This window comes from Sciurus vulgaris (genome assembly GCF_902686455.1).
Source record: "Sciurus vulgaris genome assembly, chromosome: 5".
NCBI classification, from domain to species: domain Eukaryota; kingdom Metazoa; phylum Chordata; class Mammalia; order Rodentia; family Sciuridae; genus Sciurus; species Sciurus vulgaris.
The window spans coordinates 160,495,379-160,514,973 of NC_136465.1; the positions used below are offsets into that span (position 1 = coordinate 160,495,379).

Consider the following 19,595-nt stretch of genomic DNA (forward strand, 5'->3'; position numbering starts at 1 on the left):
GAGTCATTGCAGCCACCTGGGACCCCATGGAGTGGAGAATGTCAACCTGAAGGATCTACAGAAACTGTTTCCTAAGAGGAGCAAATGATAACATTCCTAACAGATTTAAATGCAGGGCTTTTGCTTAACTGACTTTACTTGGGAAACACACACACACAGCTATTCCGTTTCGGGGAGTTGTTAGTTTCCCAGCTGTTTGATTGATTGAGTTAACAAAGAATGATGCAATACTTTTGCGACAGATGCTACGCTAAACCAAGGATGGACACCGAGGCAAGGCTGCTTCCTTGCCTGTTCTCTGGAAAGTTTGTTCTTACAAAAGAGATAGTAGAAAACTGTAGCATACAAGGTCAGAAGAGGAGGGAACTCAAACAAAGGGTCCGAGAAGTTTGGTGCACAGAGTAGGGGCAGGTGAGGAATGGGACTGTCTTTAGGAAGAACTCGGCTTTTGTTCCATGCCTGAGAAGGGTGGATGTGAAAGGAAGGTGGTGTAAGAATTACCTAAGGAAAAGCTTGGACAAAGACATGGAGGAAGGAGAGCTTGGTATAGGTAGGCAGAGGCCGGGGTCTCCAAAGAGACAGGATGTGAGAAAATTCTAGAAACTTCAGGTCTAGATGTTTGGGAGTGAAGTGGTTTCTAGATACCTGACATTTTATGTTTAATTATTAGGCAATGAGACCCCATCAGGGAGTTTTGATTAGGAAAGTACCTACCAAGTTGCTGAGCGCATAGTAGGCAGACAATTCATTCATGTTTGTTCAACCCAAAAATGAAAGGAATAATAATGTACAAAATTTATCAAGTGCTTGATATGCTAGGCACTTTTCTAAATATTTTAACTACTTATGCTATTAAGTTTCACTACAGTTCATGAGGCAACTTCTCTATATCTATCCATTTCACGGACGAGGAAACCAGGAGTCAGAGAGGCCAAGTGTCTTGCTCCAAGTTTTGACTAATGAGTACATCTGGCCAGAGCCTGTGCTCTATGCTGCTGTGCCGTTTTGGAAAACAGAAAAAGAGGAGAGGAGAGGAGAGAACGGAGTGACAGGACCACTGTTATTCTTCAGAAAGGAAGCTGTGGTAGACCCAGCATAGCAGAGAAGTGGGGTCAGTTGGAAGTAAGAGACATTCCAAAGATAGAATCAACAAAATCTGTTATTACTTGACATGGGAGGCCAGGGAGAGAGAAGAGTCGGGGAGGCTGAGAGTGTCTAACTCCTGTCTCTGGGAAGTAATAGAGCTGTGAAAACAAATCGCCAAGAGAGGGAAGGACGACAGCAGACATTTGGGTACCCAGGAGCCTGCAAAGCGCTGGCAAAACTGGTTTTAAAAGGCGACCTCGGGACTCCTTGCCTAGTCACGTTTCCCACTCTGGGGCACCCTTGGTTTGTTCTGGGAATCTCGAGGCTTTCCCAAGGTTCCTTTCTATGTTTATATCACTTAGCAGGGAAGGATTGTTAATGACTAATCTGTGTCCATGGGGCACAGAGCCAAGGAAGAGATGCTGCGGCGAGGGCCGGAAGGCTGCTTGTGATGATCACGGTGTTTGCTGGAACTCTCTCCTCCTCTCCTCACCCTACTGTTTCCTCAACTCACCCCAGTGTGAAATCAAATTCTGAGCATTTTTAGCAAAGTTTCTTGGGATTTGGAGAGGTGGACTGGACTCAAAATTCTTCCAGGACCTTGGCTGTTCATCTCCCACCCAAAACAATCCAAGTAAGTACCTAATTCCTCTGGGAGTGGGAGTGTCTAACTCAGGCAATGGGGAAAAAACAGCTGCTTACAGGTTTCTCTTTGACACCTGTGATTTTTGTCAATGAATGAATTCTAAGTTTGATATACAATTCTGAAAACTGAAAAAGAAATAAAGCAACTGTAGAAACATAAAGAAGCAAGAATTAATGGATCAATGGTTGCTTGCCTATTGAACAATTGTTTAGGAATATCCTTTTAACCTTGTGGTTATCCAAAGAGAATCACTGGAGACAGTAAATTTCAGAAATGTCGTTTTGATTCTATAGATAGCTTGACCTGAGTGCTGTCCTCTGGTGATTTGCCCGATCTTGATGAGAGTCTGGGAACATTGCTAATGTCAGATGACCAGGAAATAGGAATAGGGTGCTGAAGCCATATTACTTGGCAAGAAAACTTTCCCCAGGAGAAGGGTAGCTCTGAAAAGTTTTCTCTTTTGACTTGAGTTATAAACTTCTCTATTGCTTTCCCTTCCTAATATGACTATGAGATGGAAATATGTTTAAGAGATGGAAAGTGAGGAAGGTTTTTTTTTTATTGGTGAGGAAGAATTTTATTATTAAAATTGTCTAAGGGCTGTATCTGTAGATAAGGCATCCCCTTGTCTGCTTCTGACAGTGAATTAGGAAACTGTGGGGCCTGGATCATTTCTATTAATTGAACTTTAATTTAGAAAGGAGGGGGCGAGGGGATAACAAATGATTCACCTTAGATTCTTGAAGCAACTCACAACTGAGTTTTGAAAAAAATCTGATATTGTCTCTGGCGCTACCTTAGAACAGCTTTGGTGTATTGATGATAGGGGTAGGGACACTTAAAATAATATTAATAATAAATTAGAAGGTGGGGAGGACACTTCTGAAGATGATAGATAGCTTTATGGCATAGATCATGGTGATGATCTCACAGGTTTTTGTATGTCAACCATACCTCCATAAAGTAGTGTGTGTGTGTTTGTGTGTTCCTGTCCCTTACATGGGGGAGGAGGAGGGAAAGGGAAAGGGAAAGACGTTTGGGAAGCCATCACTGTGTTTCTAGCTGTGATTTTATAAAACGATAAACTCTTCTCTTTGAATCACTCACTCCCTACCCCTAGTTCTCCAAATTGTGGACCTCTGCCATTTGCACCCTGGACTTTCTTGTTTTGCTGAGACTGTTGCAACATGACTGATGTAACTTCTAATTCATAGAAAAAAGTTCTGGGAAGAATAGAGCTGTCTTGTTCTGGGACCCTTCCTCAGTGTTTGGGACACTCTTTCCACTGTGCACCTCTGTAGCTGGTGAGGAAAAGTAAAGTCATCCTTGTCCTTTATCTTAGTTCCACATCTCCAAGATCAGGAAAGATTGTAATGGAAGACCCAGTGGTTGTGAGGCCCTGAGCTCTCAGAGGAAAAGAGAAGAAATCCATGTGTGTGTGTGTGTGTGTGTGTGTGTGTGTGTGTGTGTGTGCACCTGTGTGTAGAGCTAACTTTAATTCGACATCTACCAACATGTCCCAGGTTTTGCCTAAATTGCCTATTTCCTTCTTACAACAACACTATGAAAGTTTTGCTTATACTCATTTTACAGATGAGGAAACAGGCTCAAAGAAGATGAGCAGCCTGTTCATGGTCAGACAGGAAGCAGCAGGGCCTGAGTTGGAGGGTAGGTTTTTCTGAATCTAAAGCCCCTTCCTTGCTTCCCTGATGTTGGAGGTTGGGAAATCTTGAAATCTGAAATGATGGGTGAGTAGGCTGACCAGCTGGCAAACATTTCAGCTTGACAGGGGCGATTTGTTAAAATCTGGAATTATTTTGAAGATTCCTAAAACCTCATGCGTAGGGCATTTTCTAAGGAATGCACCATCAGCAGGGGAAGTGGAAAGTTTGCAGAGTTGTTTGTTTCAAGCAGAGGCCAGCCTAGGAGAGCTGATTGGATGCTTTGATTATTAGCATCTTAATTAAAGACTGGAATGAATCCATCGGGGCAGGTGCTATGAATAGGGATATCCTGGAGGAGCTCAGGACTTCCATCGTTCACAGGGGCTGCGGATTATGAGTGCTGTGATGGGGGATATATTTTGAAAGACTTCTATTGCTGTTAGGGGGGTGCATAAAGGAAAGAAAGAAGGTGCATAAAGGAAAGAAAGAATGTTCTCTCCTGATAGTGTTTCCTTTGCTTTGTTTGCTGTCTCACTTTTCTTTTAAATCCTAGCAACAGAGACCATGAGGGAACCTGAAAGAAAGAGGGACAAATTCCCCCCTGGTATACTTTTGGGTGGTGCTTGTGCATGCTAAGCACCTACTTTACCACTGAGCTACATCCCCAGTTTCCTCCTGGGTATTTTTTGTTGTCCCTATGTCTTCTACAAGTGTGGATATAATTAAGAGGCATCACTATATGAGTGTCCCCAAACTTCATGGGGAGGTGAAAGTCATCATTACATAAAAAAAATATCCATCCTCCTTTTTTCCACTCACCTCTCCCATCCAGCACTGGGATTCCCTAACCCCATAGTTTCCACAGTGAGTTATTTTCTCTATGTCTACTATTCTCTCTCTCTCTCTCCTCTTTGTAAATGTGTGTCAGTACAACATTAAGACAATGTCACTTGATTGCAAAGTGAAATTGCCAATATTGCATAGGAAAAAACATGGTTTATTCTTTGCTAGACCTAAGAAATATAACAAAGTTCTGGTGATTAAAGTTAATACATACAAATATAAAGTAAAATTTTATTAGTTTTCATTTTTCAAGATAAAAGTCTAATAAAAGTTTGAAGCCTTCCTCCTCCATTTAAGTAGACTGAGATGACTTTTTCCTGGTCCCAAGGAGCCTGGGATAACTTGGGTTTGTACTTTAATTAATGTCATTAATTCAAAGAAAGGAGAAGCAGCATGGCTTTGCATTTTCAAGTCTTTCAGGTATACAGAACATGGTTATTTAGTAGTCCTGGTAAATAATTTGCTTGTTTATGGAAAGGAGAGTCCTGCTGAGGTATGTTGCTGATCAGAGGAAAGCCCATTCTTCTGGGACTAACTATTTCTGATGGAGCAGAAAATTGCTGCCATTTCCTCAAGAGCCATGGAAACTCTCAGGGTAGACAGCAAGTCTACACCAGTGTGGGGCAAAGATTATGGTCGTGGTTTGGGAGTGCAGGGACGGGACAACGTAATACCATTCTAAAGTGGGAGTATGGAAGATTCTTGCTCTTTGGAGTCCAAGCTTTGAATTGGAGGCCATGATTGGGATTCAGGGGGCCAAGGATCTTTTGAGACTCTATTTTTAAAACTGTGAATTTGACAGAGGATTCCATGTGATACTACAGTGGTGAATACATGTCATTGTATGTTTGTCAAAACCCATGGAACATATTATCCAAGAATGAACCCTGATATAAACTGGTCTTTGGCTGACAATGATGGGTCAGTGTAGGTTCACTGACTGTGAAAATGTACCACTCTGGTGAGGGACGTGGACAGTTAGGAGAGCATCTATCAATGCTGTGCAGAGGGTGGGTCTTTGGAGACTTTCTCTATTTTCTGTTCAGTTTTTCTATGAACCTAAAACCATTCACCCCACCCCAAATTAATGGATTTTTAAAAATTTGTGCATTTTATGTGTTTTTCCCCAACATTGAGTTTTACAATTTTCACAGAAATGCTGCACAATTCTAAAAGTGTTTTTTGTTTTTATTATTTTAAAAATATTTATTTATATTTATTTATTCATTCAGTTATTTTTGTGCATAGTTCTAGGAGTAGGAGTCAAACCCCGGACCTCACAAGCTAGGCACAAAATCTACCACTGAAGGGCACTCCCAGCCCTTAAACATGTCTTTTTTTTTTTTTAAAGAAAACCCTTTCTCCCAGAGAAAATATGCCTTCTTCTACATCCAAAGGTGTAATTGGCAAAATGGAAGACAGGAAATGATGTCTTAGGGAATAGAGGTACCTCAATGAATTCAACTTATAAAAAGATACAGCTTTATAACTCAGTCTAAAATCTCTCTTGGTCTTCCCCCAACCCTATCCACCCCTACTTCCCTCTTTCAATGTTATCACATATAAAACCACCTTACTCTGCCTACTGCCTGATATTTTATCCTATACATTGAGCTCAGTGTATTTATCCATCATCCCATTGTTGATGGTCATTTGATGTTTTCCACCTTCTCACCATTAGAAGCAATACTGCAAAGAACATTCTTGTACACATGGGCAGAGGCTTCTCCAGGAAAGATACTTATGAACTAGAATTGCATCTTATTTTAAAAGGCATTTCTAAAGAACCCTCCATAAACCTAAAACCTGTTCCCTCATTAGCCATGTATGTCAATAGATATTTCCATATCCTTTCTCCAACTCTGATACTTATTAAACTTAAAGCTTTTTTGGACAATCTGATAGGTGAAAATGGTATCTACTTATATTAATTTTCATTTTTCTAGTTTAAAATTAATTTCAGATGTTTTCTATGTTTATTGGCCACTTATTCTTCCACTTTGGTGGATTTCCTTTTTTTAATATTCTTTGCCAATTTCTCCCTTGGATTGTTTATCCTTTCTCTTTATAGGAATGATTTATATAGTGTTTGTATGAATATTTTGGCTGTTATTTATGTTACAAATATCATCCTCCAGTTTCAGATAGTTAGCTTTGTTTATGGCGTTTTAATTTTTGTCTTTAATCTTAATGTTGTCAAATTTATTGTTTTTCTTTTTATTTCTTGTTTAATTAGTCCTTCTCAAGCCTCAAGTTCATAAAGATAATAAATATATTTCCCCATTTTTCCATTCAATTTCATTGTTTTTAAAGTCCTTAATCCCTCTAAGGCTTATTTTAAAAGATAATGAAAGATAGAAATCTTTCTTTTTACATAGAAAGAAATAGCCAATTTTCCTGACACGGTTTCTTGAATAGGCCATCCTTCTTCCACTGATTTGGGCTGAATCCATGAGCAACAGCACAAAGAACTATCTACAGTTGCTCAGAACACAATGTGTGGTTTTCCCCTCCTATAGCTAGCCCCACAACATACCATTTTCCTAGTGTTTTCCTAGTGGAACTTAATCTTTAAAGATGAACTTCAAGAATCACCCCTCAGTAATCTCCTCGTTGCACCCCTTCCTGAAACCCTCCAATGGCTGCCGTTTAGAATACATTCCAAACTCCTTCCCATGGCTAAGGAGACCAGAGCTGCCAACTTCCAGCCTCATCCCACCTCCCCATACCCTGGGGCTTGCACATCTCCAGCCTACCTGGGTTTGTGCTGTTCATCAACCCTCCAACACAGCCTCTAGCAGTTGCTGGCCACTCTGCAGGGACTTGCTTCCCCTTTGCATAACTTGTACCTTGTCCTTCACATCTTGGTTCAAATGTCTACATTTTGGAGAGATAGAGCTTGTCTCTGTCCTCTTCAAATTGTTCAACTACACTGCTCTGTCCCTTATCTCTTTTTATCTTATCATCACCATCAGAAATCTTATTGTCAATCTATGTATCATCCACTTCTTGCTCTCTGCCTCATCCGCCACTGTGGACCTTTTCCTTAAGAACATTATTCTAGCCTTTGGACTGAATCCAGGGCTTTCCCTGAGCCTGAAATTATGGTGACTAGAAAAACTTCAATTTTTTCCCTGTCCTTTATGAACAAATTACATAGATACCCCACAAAGTATATGCTGCCATCAATGACTGTGTCCATCGGTGTCACCAAGGATGGTATCTTTTGTGTGTGAAGTGTTCATAGTGAACCAGGCATGTGGAATCAGTGCCTAGTTTTTATCTTCATCTTCTAAGAACTGAAACTCCTCTAAATCAGAGTCAAAGTTAATTGGAATAGTATCTTTCCAAGGTCCCTGCTTACAAATGGTTTATGCTAGATTAGAGGAGCTCCTTACACCATGAACTTCCCATGACATACAGTTTCTAAACAAGTAAATACTGATAACCAGAAAGTGGGAATCCAAGCTACCAGTAACTATGTGTCTTATCACAATAAAAACAAACAGTGCATACCATTTTCAAAATTATTCCTGAGTGCCTAAATTAAGACTTGGGCTACAGAATCATACAAATAGACATAAAGTAAAATAAACATTTATCCCTGTTTCTACCAACACCCAAGGCTTAGACTTTGTATCATCAGGCTTCTTCCTCTTTTTTTTTTTGTATGCTGTACTAAATTCCATCCTTACCCTTTCTGTGGATGCTACCTGGTATGGTCACTGATAATCTCATCTCGTCAAACATTTCTGGAATTTTCCTCCTCTGGAATTTTACTAACTTCCTTCCCCAGCCCACCTTCTCCTTAGAGTACTCTTCTTTAACACAGATTTCACTGTGCTCCTCAAAATTACCAGTATCTCCCTAATGGCCAGAGTTAGGTTCCCCCAAACATTTTATGAGAAGGAATTACTTCTTCCTCAGAAGTTTAAAAATGTATGTACTGGTGAGGATACAAAGGTATGAGAGAAAACATGTATGAATGTGTGTTTCTTTACAGATGAGAAAACTTTGTATAATATATAACTATATTATGATTCATTCAGTCTTGTTCATTATGAAATATTTCTGCCATGCAGAAAACAGAGTAATAAATTAATCTCTTGGGTTTATTACCCAACTTCAGAAGAGTGTTACAGAAGTTATGGAAACTCCCTCTGAACCCAACCCACTCACAATCTGTGCCACTACTCTTGAGTATGGGGTTCATCACTTTAAGTCTAGAGTAAGAGTGGGAACAAAAGTTATTTTAAAAAAAAAATTTATACACAACAGAGAATAACTATTGCAGGCTTTGAAGACCATGTGTGTGTGTTATAAATATTCGGTTCTGCTATTATGACTTAAAAGCAGCCTTGGACAACAAGTAAATGAAAGGGCAAATCTCCTCCTTGGCAGACTAGATTTGACCTGTATCACCGTTTCCTGACTCCTGCAGTACAGTATTGATGATAATATGTGGCATTGTTCTGCTTATCTTTAAATACATAAATTATATCAAACTGTACGTATTATTCTGCAACCTGACTCTTTTGTTCAATGTTTTCAATTTATCCATGTGAATACATATGATTCGATTTCATTTTATAATCATTTATTTTAGTTCTGTTTATAGTCATTTTAATTACTATGTAGTACTGTGAAGCTAATAATCATCTATTGTATCCATTCTCCGACTGATTTATGCAGTTTCCAACTTTTTGCGATTGGAAACAACACAGTAAACATTTTTGAACCTGTCACCCCATACCTATGTGAGAAGAACTATGAAAAGTTTACCATTTAAACTTTGCAGTTGTCCTATTATTTTGTTTTAAAACCCTTATTAGCTGAAGCTCAGAGTGGTGGTGTGGGAAAGAGGTGATGGGTGAATAGTCCCAGGTCAGGCCTGAAGCTGTGAACGGTCAGAACTGGTACTCCCCCATCTTCTCATGTCTCCTTCTCTGTGATATTTCTTCTAGACTACAGGAAAAAGAAATCTACAAAACTGAGAGTTGTAAGGGTACATTTGACTAAATGGAGGCAAACCATGCTCTTAAAAGGCAAAACTGAGGGGCTGAGGAGATAGCTCAGTAGGTACAGTGCTTGCCTTGTAAGCATCAAGGCCCTGGGTTCGATCCCCAGCACCCCCCTCCCAAAAAAAAAAAAAAAAAAAAAAAGGCAAAACTGAATATTATAAAGGTATAAATCTTCTTCCCTAAATATCTAGGTTTGGCACCATCCCAAATACTCAAACTTCTTTAAAAGAGAGTGTGATTCAAAAGATGATAATTATCATAGTGAATAAGTGAATGAGATCATCTTAGGAAATGTTGAAAAAAAGAGTAGAAAGGATGATATTGGTATAAGGTATGACTCTAAGATAAATGGGCAACTAAGGCCGGTCTTAATAAAAGAAGCATCATAGATCAATGGGGAAGGGAAGAAGTATTTTGTGAAAATTTACCTTGTACCATAGAATAAAAGTAAAGAGCAAGGAAAGTAAGCTTTAAAAAAAATTGATATACTTAAGTACATGCAATGCAAAACTTTTCAAGAAAAGATACAGACATATAGTAAATATGCCAGAATGTTATTACATTCAACATACAACATCCTCTTCCAAGTCTGTAGAACACATGAACACTTTAATAGAAAATGTCCAAGGACAGAAACAGAAAAATATCACATATTGCCAATAAAGATGTAAAAATGTTTATCAACCTCACTGCTAATCAAAGAAATGTGAGTTAATAAAAAAAGATAAGATTTGTCATCTAACAAATCAGAAATGATGGTTCAAATTGAAAGTGGGCAATGCCAATGAAAGTGTGATGAGAAAGGTACTCTTACTGCTGATGGAGTGTAAATTGAGAAAAAAATTACAGAAAGCAGCTTGGCACTTTTATGCTTCTCTGTATTGCCTGAATTTTCTGCAATGGCCTTTTTATTTGAAAAATATTCTCATTTAAAATATAAATTTTAACAACTTTTCAGGAAAACAGTGCATGAAGGAATTCTTGAAGTTGGGACTGGATTAAGTCGACAAAACTATTAATTGAGAATGATTATGCTAACCCAGAGAGGGCAGTTGGTCCACCCACCTGCATTCACCCTATCCCCACCTCCAGGGCATGAATGGGGAACAAGGAATGGAGGGAGAAGGTAGGGAAGTGGGCATGTGCAAATTCAGATAGTCTTCTTTATCTGCTCTGATTCCATATTTAATCCTTTCTATATTAACACATGCATGGATTCATTTGAATGGAAATGATGGCTTCCTGTTATCTGGCTTTTATTACTATGGAGAGTTCTTAGCCTCTCTGTCTGAGGTTGTTCAAATTTTATTACTTAGGTAGAAATTTTAACTGTGTTTTGAAGGAGGTTTGCTTCCTCTACTGTAGGTGCTCCAACTGTTGCCTGATGAGGGTGTCTTTTTTTCTGATCTCCATTCTCTCTTTGACAATAAACCGCTTTCTTTATTTTTTGGCATGGAGAAGAATGAGCCACCTAAATGTAGAGACAGTCTCATGTGTGAGGTTTAGTTTTGATCAAGTGAGCAGTAATAATAACTAGTAATAAACTCAATCAAAAATTTAAATATTTAAAATCTTAAAGTCATGAGAAATAAAAAAAAATCAAATATGTATGCATGTTAGTGGTAAAAAATTATAACATGATCAATAGTAGACTAAAGCATAGAAATGTGCTACATTAAGTTAATATTCTTCAGTGAAGTGGAATAAAATGTGAATTCAAGAAAGAAGAGGAATGATTTTTAAGTTTCCATCTACTAAGAAAACATCTTCAAGTATTTCTTTGAAGGATGAGGAAGGACATTAAGCTATGGTACTTAGATTTAATTGGATAAGTTTAACAGTAATGCAACCACATGTAAACATATCAACTTTTACAATATGACAGAAATTACATTTATTGAAAGTATATTAGATTTTAGTGAAAAACTGTAGATGTCAACCCCAAAAAATGTGTTGAAGGAGCATATTGTTTTTCAAACTTCTTTTAGGGAGAAAGTGAGTAAAAATATTTGAAGACCATTAGTGTAGAGAATAACCATTACTTATTCTCAATATATAAAATAATTCCTTTTATGGAAGGGAGGACTTGAAGGGAAAATAAACACTCCAGGGTTAAAGTCTGGGGTATCCTAGGAATTACTTTTTTTTTTTTTCATTATAGTTCTTTCCCCAGTAAGAATAATATTGGAGAAAAGAGGGCACACAAATAACCCAAGTTAAAGAGATATATATATGGAAACATTTGGTAAATAGCATAAAGCTGCTAATCCCAGTAAGAAGCTGTTAGAGATAAGAAGATTCTACTATAATGATATGTGTATTATTAAGCAGATTTATATCCAAAAGATAATCTTTACATTTATACACAGTTTACCTATAATATTAGTTTGATTCTTTCCAAGCCTGTAAAGGGATAAGTAATAAGTACCTTTGGCTTTGCAGGTCATGCAATCTTGTGTTGCAACTACTCAGTTCTGACATTGTGGGGTGAAAGCAGCCATAGACATGCCATCAAAAATGAGTGTGGCTATGTGCCAATAAATCTTTATTTATGGACACCAGATTTCAAAATTCATATAACTTTCATATGCCAGAAAATATCCTTCTTTTGATTTTTTTCAACTATTTCAAAATGTAAAACCATGCTAAACTCACAGGTGATACAAAAACAGGCTGCAGGCCAGCCTGGGCCTGCAGGTAACAGTTGGCAAACTTATTTTCAGATATAGTGTTTAAAGGCCTCTTTATGTGGGAAATGGGCATGGTATCTGGAATGGCCACAGGAATCTGGCCACTGTCATTGTATTTAGGTTAGTGTAATGGGTGACTGAGCTGGGAAGATTTACTCTCCAGTCTACTGTTTGAATTACTCTCCATGTACTAAGGTTTGGATATAGCTTGAGTGTGTCTCCTCAGGGTTCGTGTGCTGGAAGCTTGGATCTTGTATATCAATATCAAGAGATGATGGAAAGAAAAAAAAAAAAAAAAAAGACTAGGTCACAACAGCTCTTCCAAAACAAACAAAAAAATCCTGTGAAAATCGACTTTTCTCTTTCCTGGTAATGTTATTTTTTGTGCAGAAGTTTTTCATTTAATAATATCCAATTTATCTTAAAAAAAAAAAAAAAGAGGTGGGACATAGCAGAAAGTAATTAGGTCATGAAGGTCCCATCCTCAGAAGGGCTTAGTGCTGGTCTCACAAAGTAAATTAGTTCTTCCAAGTACAGATTGTTACATAAAGCAAGGCCACTCCACACACTTGGCCCCATCAGCATGTGGCAATTTCCCTTCCCATTTCTTCCCCCTGTTGTGATAGGGACAGGGGCCTTTGCCAGGATGTCAGTGCCATGTTCCAGCTACCAGAATCACAAGTCAAATAAACTTCTTTACTTTATAAGTTAGCCAGGCAGATGTTTTGTTATAGCAACACAAAACAGACTAAAACACCATTATTTCTGCTGTCATTTCAAAAATTAAAGAATTTCCTTTTTATAAAAAAAGAAACCCTTCAGGAGTTGTGAATCTATTGAATCTGGTTTGACTATCTGAGTTTAAAGAGTTTTGTTTCTAGCTACTCAAGGGCACCAACATGGTAAGCCTCCTGCCAGGGATAATAATCCAAATGATTCAGATTTAGGGGAATTGGACTTTCACTTGGGTGAGCAAATGATAAATTATGTCCTAAAGCTTGTGCCAATGAGAGAATGAAATCCTTATCTTATGTCATTTTTTCCAGGAAGAGCATGCCAAATGTCATGGAATTGGCAGAACTAAGCAAGAAAAGCAATAAATACAGATAATTTAAGTGAGCCAACATTTCTTTGGGGCCTGCTGTGTGCCAACCACTTGAATTTAAAGTGCCAAGTTTATATGAATATTACAGGAATCCAAAGTGAAGATGAGTATGCCTAGAAAACATTAGAGAGTTGTAATATGCTGTTAAAGTATGGGGAAGCTTTATGAACATCATTTAAGGTAAAAAAAAAAAAAAAAAAAAAAAAAAAAAGGATAGATTCTGGGTGCAGTGGTGCATATTGTAGTTTCAGCTACTCACAAGGCTGAGGTAAGAGGATCACTTGAGCCCAGGAGTTTGGGACTGGTCTGGGTAGTATAGTCAAAGACTCTCTTTTAAAAAAAAATAAAAAGCAAAATCATTCAAGGAAAGAGAAGCACAGAGGGATACCTAAAGTCACAGTTAGAGATTTATAATCTTTTGTGTGTGCATGTGTGTTGCTGGGGATGGAACCCAGAATCTTACACACACTAGGCAAGTGCTCTACCACTGAGCTACATCTCCTTCCTATTTTTTAAAGGCCAGAGGAAATGAGACTTAAGCTACATGATATGAATTTGGTTTGAATATTAGGAAAACTTATTTACTTTTCATTGTCAAATTTCCTAATCCACAGAGAGGGGAAACTCTATCTAGAGCAGTAGTTGACTATGTTTTGGAGGGCTTTTAAATTATTTATTAAAGCACATATACACACGTACATATATTTAGTATATGGGATTTGTATGTATATTCATATCCATACTTATGCAATTGGTATTATGTATTGAAACTTGAGTCCCAAACTAACTTGTGAGTGTGAATGAGACCCCATTGTTAGCAACAACTCGCCTTTTACTGACATCGTCCTCAGGACCTCCAGCTTCCTATCAGAGTCTCTCTTCCCACTAACAGTCCCTTCCCACTAACAGAACACTTCAGGAGTGCCTTGGGGTCTCTTTATGTTCTTTATGTTCTGGGTTGGGGTGGGCAGTGCATCAGTCACCCAGTAGTCGTGTTACTCTGCTGGGTGCTTCTCTATGGTTGTGATGCTGCTTCTGTTTCACAATTGTCCCAGGAAGGTCCTGGGCTCTTTCAGGTTCAAAGTTCCACCATGCCGTGTGGCAGAGTTATTTGAGGGTAAAGGTGGAGTTGAGACGAACAATCTCTCTTACTTGCTGTGTTCTGTCAAAGAGTCTGCCTTATACTTCAGTGTTTCCAAGCTTCGTTTTTATTTATAGGTCTTCCCTTCTCTCCTTTGGGTGGTAGAAAAACATCTGGAGTTAAATGCAGTTACACTGAGAATTATGCATTTCTTTAATGACTGAGTTTGTACTTTGGGATGAAAAATCACAGTTCTTAGCGCCTCCTGACTTTAGAAGTTTTCTCCCAGCAAGCATCTTGTTTTCCTGGAGTTGGATAGTAGAGTTTGGTAGGGTTGTTAGGGCTGCACCATTGGCTTATTAGGTGGACCCAGGACTGCCTGATCCCCCACAGGGGACACAGCTTGTGTCCCTTCTCAGGGGGACTCTCATTTTTGCTTCTTCACTCCCTCTCTAGTGTTTTCTCACAATTCAGATGATTCCAGTATTGCCCATCTTTAAAACGACCCTGAAACCATGTCCTCTTTCAGGTACTTCCTATTCACTGACTCCTTGTCTTCTCACAAAAAAGTTCTCTACCAGAGCACCCTGTTCTTTGCCTCAGTAACATCTGAGTATTCATGTTACTTTTTCAATGTCTCTATTCCTCAATAAGCTTGGCATCATGGATCATGGATTTTTTTTTTTTTTTTTTTTTTTTTTTTTTTTTTTTTTTGTCTTCACCATTTTATTTCCAAAGATCCAGTGAGTGGGGTTTATTGTAGAATAAATGCTCAGGAGATGATGATGAAAGCTTGAATTAATGAACAAATGAAGAAAACAGGCTCCTGGTGGATTACCTTACTGGAAGCCAGATATATCTGAAATTTAATTCTGTTTGAGCTGGGACATTTAATGAGTAAGAGAGAAATAGAGGCCAAATAGTGGGGAAATCCTAATGAAATAAATATTTGTCCAACAAAACCCTGATGTTTTCTTCCTGGGTAGTAAATGGAGACACTCCTTGGTAAACAAGATGATTTCTTGGTGGGGATAGGATAAAATGATTTGAAAATCATCCTCAGAAAGCAGCATACTTTCATTATTCAATCTTTCAAATTACTTTTTAGGAGGTAGACAGCGTCTTGGGAAGAAGGAAGGAAGACCTAGTGGTATAGCTCACAGTGAGTACGGCTTCTCTTGGACTTATTCTGGATATTTCCTCAGGATGAAACTTCAGGAATTTTGGTGAGATTTACCATTATTTTTCTTTTTGCCATAACATCTTTTTTTCTTTTCTTTTTCTTCTTCTTTGTTGAGGGAGTTGAACTGTGGCCTCACACATGTCAGCAAGTGCTCGATCACTGAGCTACATCCCCAGCCTTAGCAGAACCTCCTTTTATCACTATTCTAAAATTACTCAGGTTGACATGAGATTGAAAATGCAAGTCCTCGAAACGCTTACTAAAAGACAGAAGTAAAGAAGATTCTAGGGAAATGCTTTCTGAATTTTTGATCTGCTGACCATGCACAAATTGTCAAGAAAGTTTCAGCAGGAAGTATCCTATCACTATTGTGTTTACACAAACCTGGTCAACTTTCAAAACAAGTTTAAGAAAATAAAACATGGATTCATCCTGTTTTGTTTTTTTCTTTTCTTTCTTTCTTTCTTTTTTTTTTTAGTTGTAGATGGACACAAAACCTTTATTTGAGCTATTTATTTTTATGTGGTGCTGAGGATCGAACCCAGTGCCTCACACAGGCTAGGCAAATGCTCTACCATGAGCTACAGCCCCAGCCCAGGATTCATCTCATTTTGAATTAAAGCTTTTGTATTTGTTTCTGTTTTTCTTTCTCAATATAAAAGAAAGTCATAAAAAAAGAAAGTCATAACTAAAATGTCATCATATTTTGTCCAAATCTCCCAATTGCTGAAATTTAAATGAAAACATATGGTGTTTACCCAGGTAAATTAGAGAGCATCTCCTCTGAAAGCATGCATCTTGGACATTTTTAAGTCCAAATAAGGTGTAAACATCATCACTGCTGAGAAAGGCTATGACAAAATGTCTACAAAGGAGCCATTTGCCCTTACATACGTCAGCCTTCCCTCTCCTTCCCCATCTCTGTCAACCAGCTCCACATCCACCTTGCACCATGAACTCTCTATTTATTTGCTTTTCAGGGTTTTTATTTGAAGACCACTGTAATGAAAGTGCATTCTCAAATGAAAAAGTTTGGAGGGGAACAAAAATGAATCTTATTGAACACTCCCATTTACCAGCCATGGATGAATTTTCTCTTTCTGAAAATTTATTTGGTAAGTTGTCGAATTGATTAAATATCCATAAAAAAGAAACTACCATTTGGAAATACATGAGAAAGGACCCCTAGATAATTAGTTCAATAGAGAGTCAAGAAAAAGTTTTTGTTCCTTTTAATCCTTTAAGTACTCAATAAATGTTAGCTACTCTGCCAAGTTAGAAGCAGATCGGACCTTGGATTCATTGAACCAAATTGTCTTTTTTTTTTTTTTCTTTTTAAATAGATGAGGACTGCAAGAAATCTGGGAGCTTCGTGACTTGCCCAAGGCCACGAGGCTAGATAATTAACAGAGCTGCGAGTAGCAGCTGATTCCTGCTCTAGGGCTAATTCGAATATTATTATAGCAGGTATAAAGTTTGAAATCATGATTTCTATGGTTTAATATTATATCTGTTAAAGACTGAAGTTGCTTGGGTTACAGCTCTGCAGTAGGCTTCCTTTCCAACATTCCTCCAATGCTGGGGGATCTATGGCACAGTGTCGGGATTAGTCATTTAAACTGGACTGAGGACAAATTGTACTGAGTTTCCAGTAGATCTGTAACTAGATGATACCATAAAATGATATATTGCTCCACTTTATGTGTGTATGAAAAACATCTCATTATAAAAAGTTTCAATTGAGAATATAAGCAAAGAGTCAAAATTGGGCAATATTTTGGGTGGGGCAGGCAGTCTTCCTGCCACACTCAAAACTATTCCCTTCTGTATAAGAACACTTCTGGGGTCCAGGATGCTCCCAGTCCTCATCCAACATCGATATATGAACCGTGGTAGACTATGATTGCGAAAAATGTGAGCACTTGAAATTCCCTCAAGTTCAATGTGTCGAGGCATGATTCCTTATTTGGTTTCAGATATCCCTAGGAGATATTATAGTTTACTCTATTACCCTCCTAGTCATTATCATTTTAGTGTGTAATGGGTTATCAGGTCATTTCCAAGGAAAGGTCATTATTTGCATTACCTATATACACGTCTGCCTGCCATATAGCATAAGGGCATTTAAGGGTAGTGACCATATTTTATTAATCCTTGAATCCTTAATACTTGATCTATAGCAATGTAGTAGTAAGCTATAGAAATAAGAGAGAAAGAAGCTGAGGGAAAAAGATGTTGATCAGTAACGCTTGGTGAGACCAAAGGCATAGTAATTACCTGTGAAATCCAGTTCTCCTCATACTCACTCCATCTTATTTCTTCCAATTGGCTTTTCTTCATCCTGTGGATGTGGTCAAGGGCTGTGGGAAGCCCTGCCTCCCTATCTGGCCACTTGACCTTTTGCTTCTGGTCTTTAGGAAAATTAATAAGTAGCTTCTTAATTTTTGCTCAAACAGAACTCACAACAGAATTAGGACTATTAGTACATATAGACAAAGGAAATTTTCACTTAAGATGGTTTTTCAAGTAAAAACTGCCATTTCCTGTTCTGAAATTTTATAACATGTGTTGCAATCTCCCAGTCTGAACATTATTAAACCAACCTAGTCAGATTTAGTTTGTACGTGCGGAGGAAGTTGTAGGATTCTCTCACAAACTAGCCCAGTTGTAAGCTAGGGTACCAGTCGTAGGTTCACCTGAGCAGCCAGGAGGTGAAAACAATGTCGCCAACAGAGAAAATGCTGAGAAGGTGCATTCTGATTGGAAGCACCTGAAAACGATTGCTAAGGATGCAGCGAGACTCCTGTTTTCTGCATGGTGGTCCCTTTGTCTCTTTCTGGCTGGATCAATGTCCTAACACTGCATTTGAGGTTTTTGGGGATGTGTAGCACTAGGCGCTGAGCTGCGATGTTTGGCTGTTGGTCCTGGATGGAGCAGTTTCTTCACCTCTTTATCTGGTCCCCTCTTCTGGTAAGCGAATCAGAACCGCCGTGTGTGGTTAGCTTATTCCCATTAAGCTGTGGAGCCAGGCCTAAAGCATTCTCTCCAAATACATTTCCTCTGTGACCTTAGTCTTGCTCTACTCAACTACCTGGGTCAGAGGTAGGCCAAAGGGGACTGGCCTTCCTTGATTCCTTCCTTCCTCTTCTCCATCTTTTTGTGTGTCTTGATGACACATGAATTCTTTGACTCCCCCTCTGCCCCCCTGAATTTAGAGTGGAATACATCAGGAAAAAAGATTTTGGCCCATGGATGAGTAGCCCCAGGGCCTAACTTATCATTCTGGATCTTAAGCTATGCCAGAGGTGCAGAAGGGTTAATCTATCGGTCCAAATAACCAGACAGCTGGACTCTTTTCCAATGGTCTGTGCACTCAAAACTAGCAATCAAGTTATAGTAATGGCAAGTGAGGTTCTTGGCATAGAGTATGGGAGAACTCCCATTTCTTTCATTCAAATGTTGAGCACTTATGAAAAGTTGGGTATTGGTATAGAGAATTAGACAAGATCCTAATGGAGAGTGGACTCACAATAAACATGTAAATAAGTGAATAAATGAAATAATATCAGGTGTTATGAAAATAGCAACATAGGACAATGTCATTGGGACTGGAGGCATGGGCTGCCCTATCTGACGAAGTCAGGAAGAGCTTCTGAGGAATTGACAGTTGAATTCAGACTGAAGGACTAGAAGCTGAGAATGTTCTGGAAGGAGGGAATAGCAAATGCAAAGGCCTCAAGTGTGGACTTGGAAGGACCTTATCTTCCCATTCTTACTGAGAGCAGTAGAAAGTCTAGGGTCTTGTCTGGCTCTGGACCTGCTTTTCCATTAGCCAGCTGTGCAGCTGGAACAGCTCATTCAGGTTCAGTTGGTAAAATGGGATATTTAGGCTGAGAATTTTGGAACCTCCATCTAGTTTTAACTTTTCTTTTTTTTTTTTGGTTCTGGGGATCTAACCCAGAGGCACTTTACCACTGAGCCACATCAATCTTTTATTTTTTAGTTTTAGACAGGTTTTCACTAAGTTGCTGAGGCTGACCTTGAACTTGTGATCCTCCTGTCTCAGCCTCCCCAGTAGCTGGGATAACAGGTGTGTACCACCGTCCCTGGCTTAGTTTTAACATTTGGGTCCACAAAATGTGGTAGTTGCCCTGTCAGGAAGTGGTGACTCTGTGGTACTCACTTTGTATATGACTTGACCAGTCCATTCAAGGTGGCCCTGGGCATGGTCCCTCTCACTGCAGGTTAGTACAGAGTCATGATTAAATCCCAACTT

The 19,595-nt window shown here is 38.7% G+C and overlaps 1 protein-coding gene across 3 annotated transcripts in view; it reads left to right on the forward strand.

The window, feature by feature from the left end:
• Positions 1–1,226: 1,226 nt before the first annotated feature.
• Positions 1,227–19,595, forward strand: part of NR1H4 (nuclear receptor subfamily 1 group H member 4) — a 77,141-nt gene continuing 58,772 nt past the window's right edge. Inside the window, exons 1-3 of one of the 3 annotated variants that reach the window (XM_079141379.1) lie at positions 1,227–1,720; positions 15,245–15,362; positions 16,300–16,434. In XM_079141379.1, the coding sequence (XP_078997505.1) occupies positions 16,368–16,434 (67 nt within the window). In that variant the 5' untranslated portion in view covers positions 1,227–1,720; positions 15,245–15,362; positions 16,300–16,367. Of the gene's footprint in view, positions 1,721–3,257; positions 3,401–15,244; positions 15,363–16,299; positions 16,435–19,595 lie in introns of those variants that run through there. The other 2 variants (XM_079141381.1, XM_079141380.1) reach the window with 2 other exon arrangements.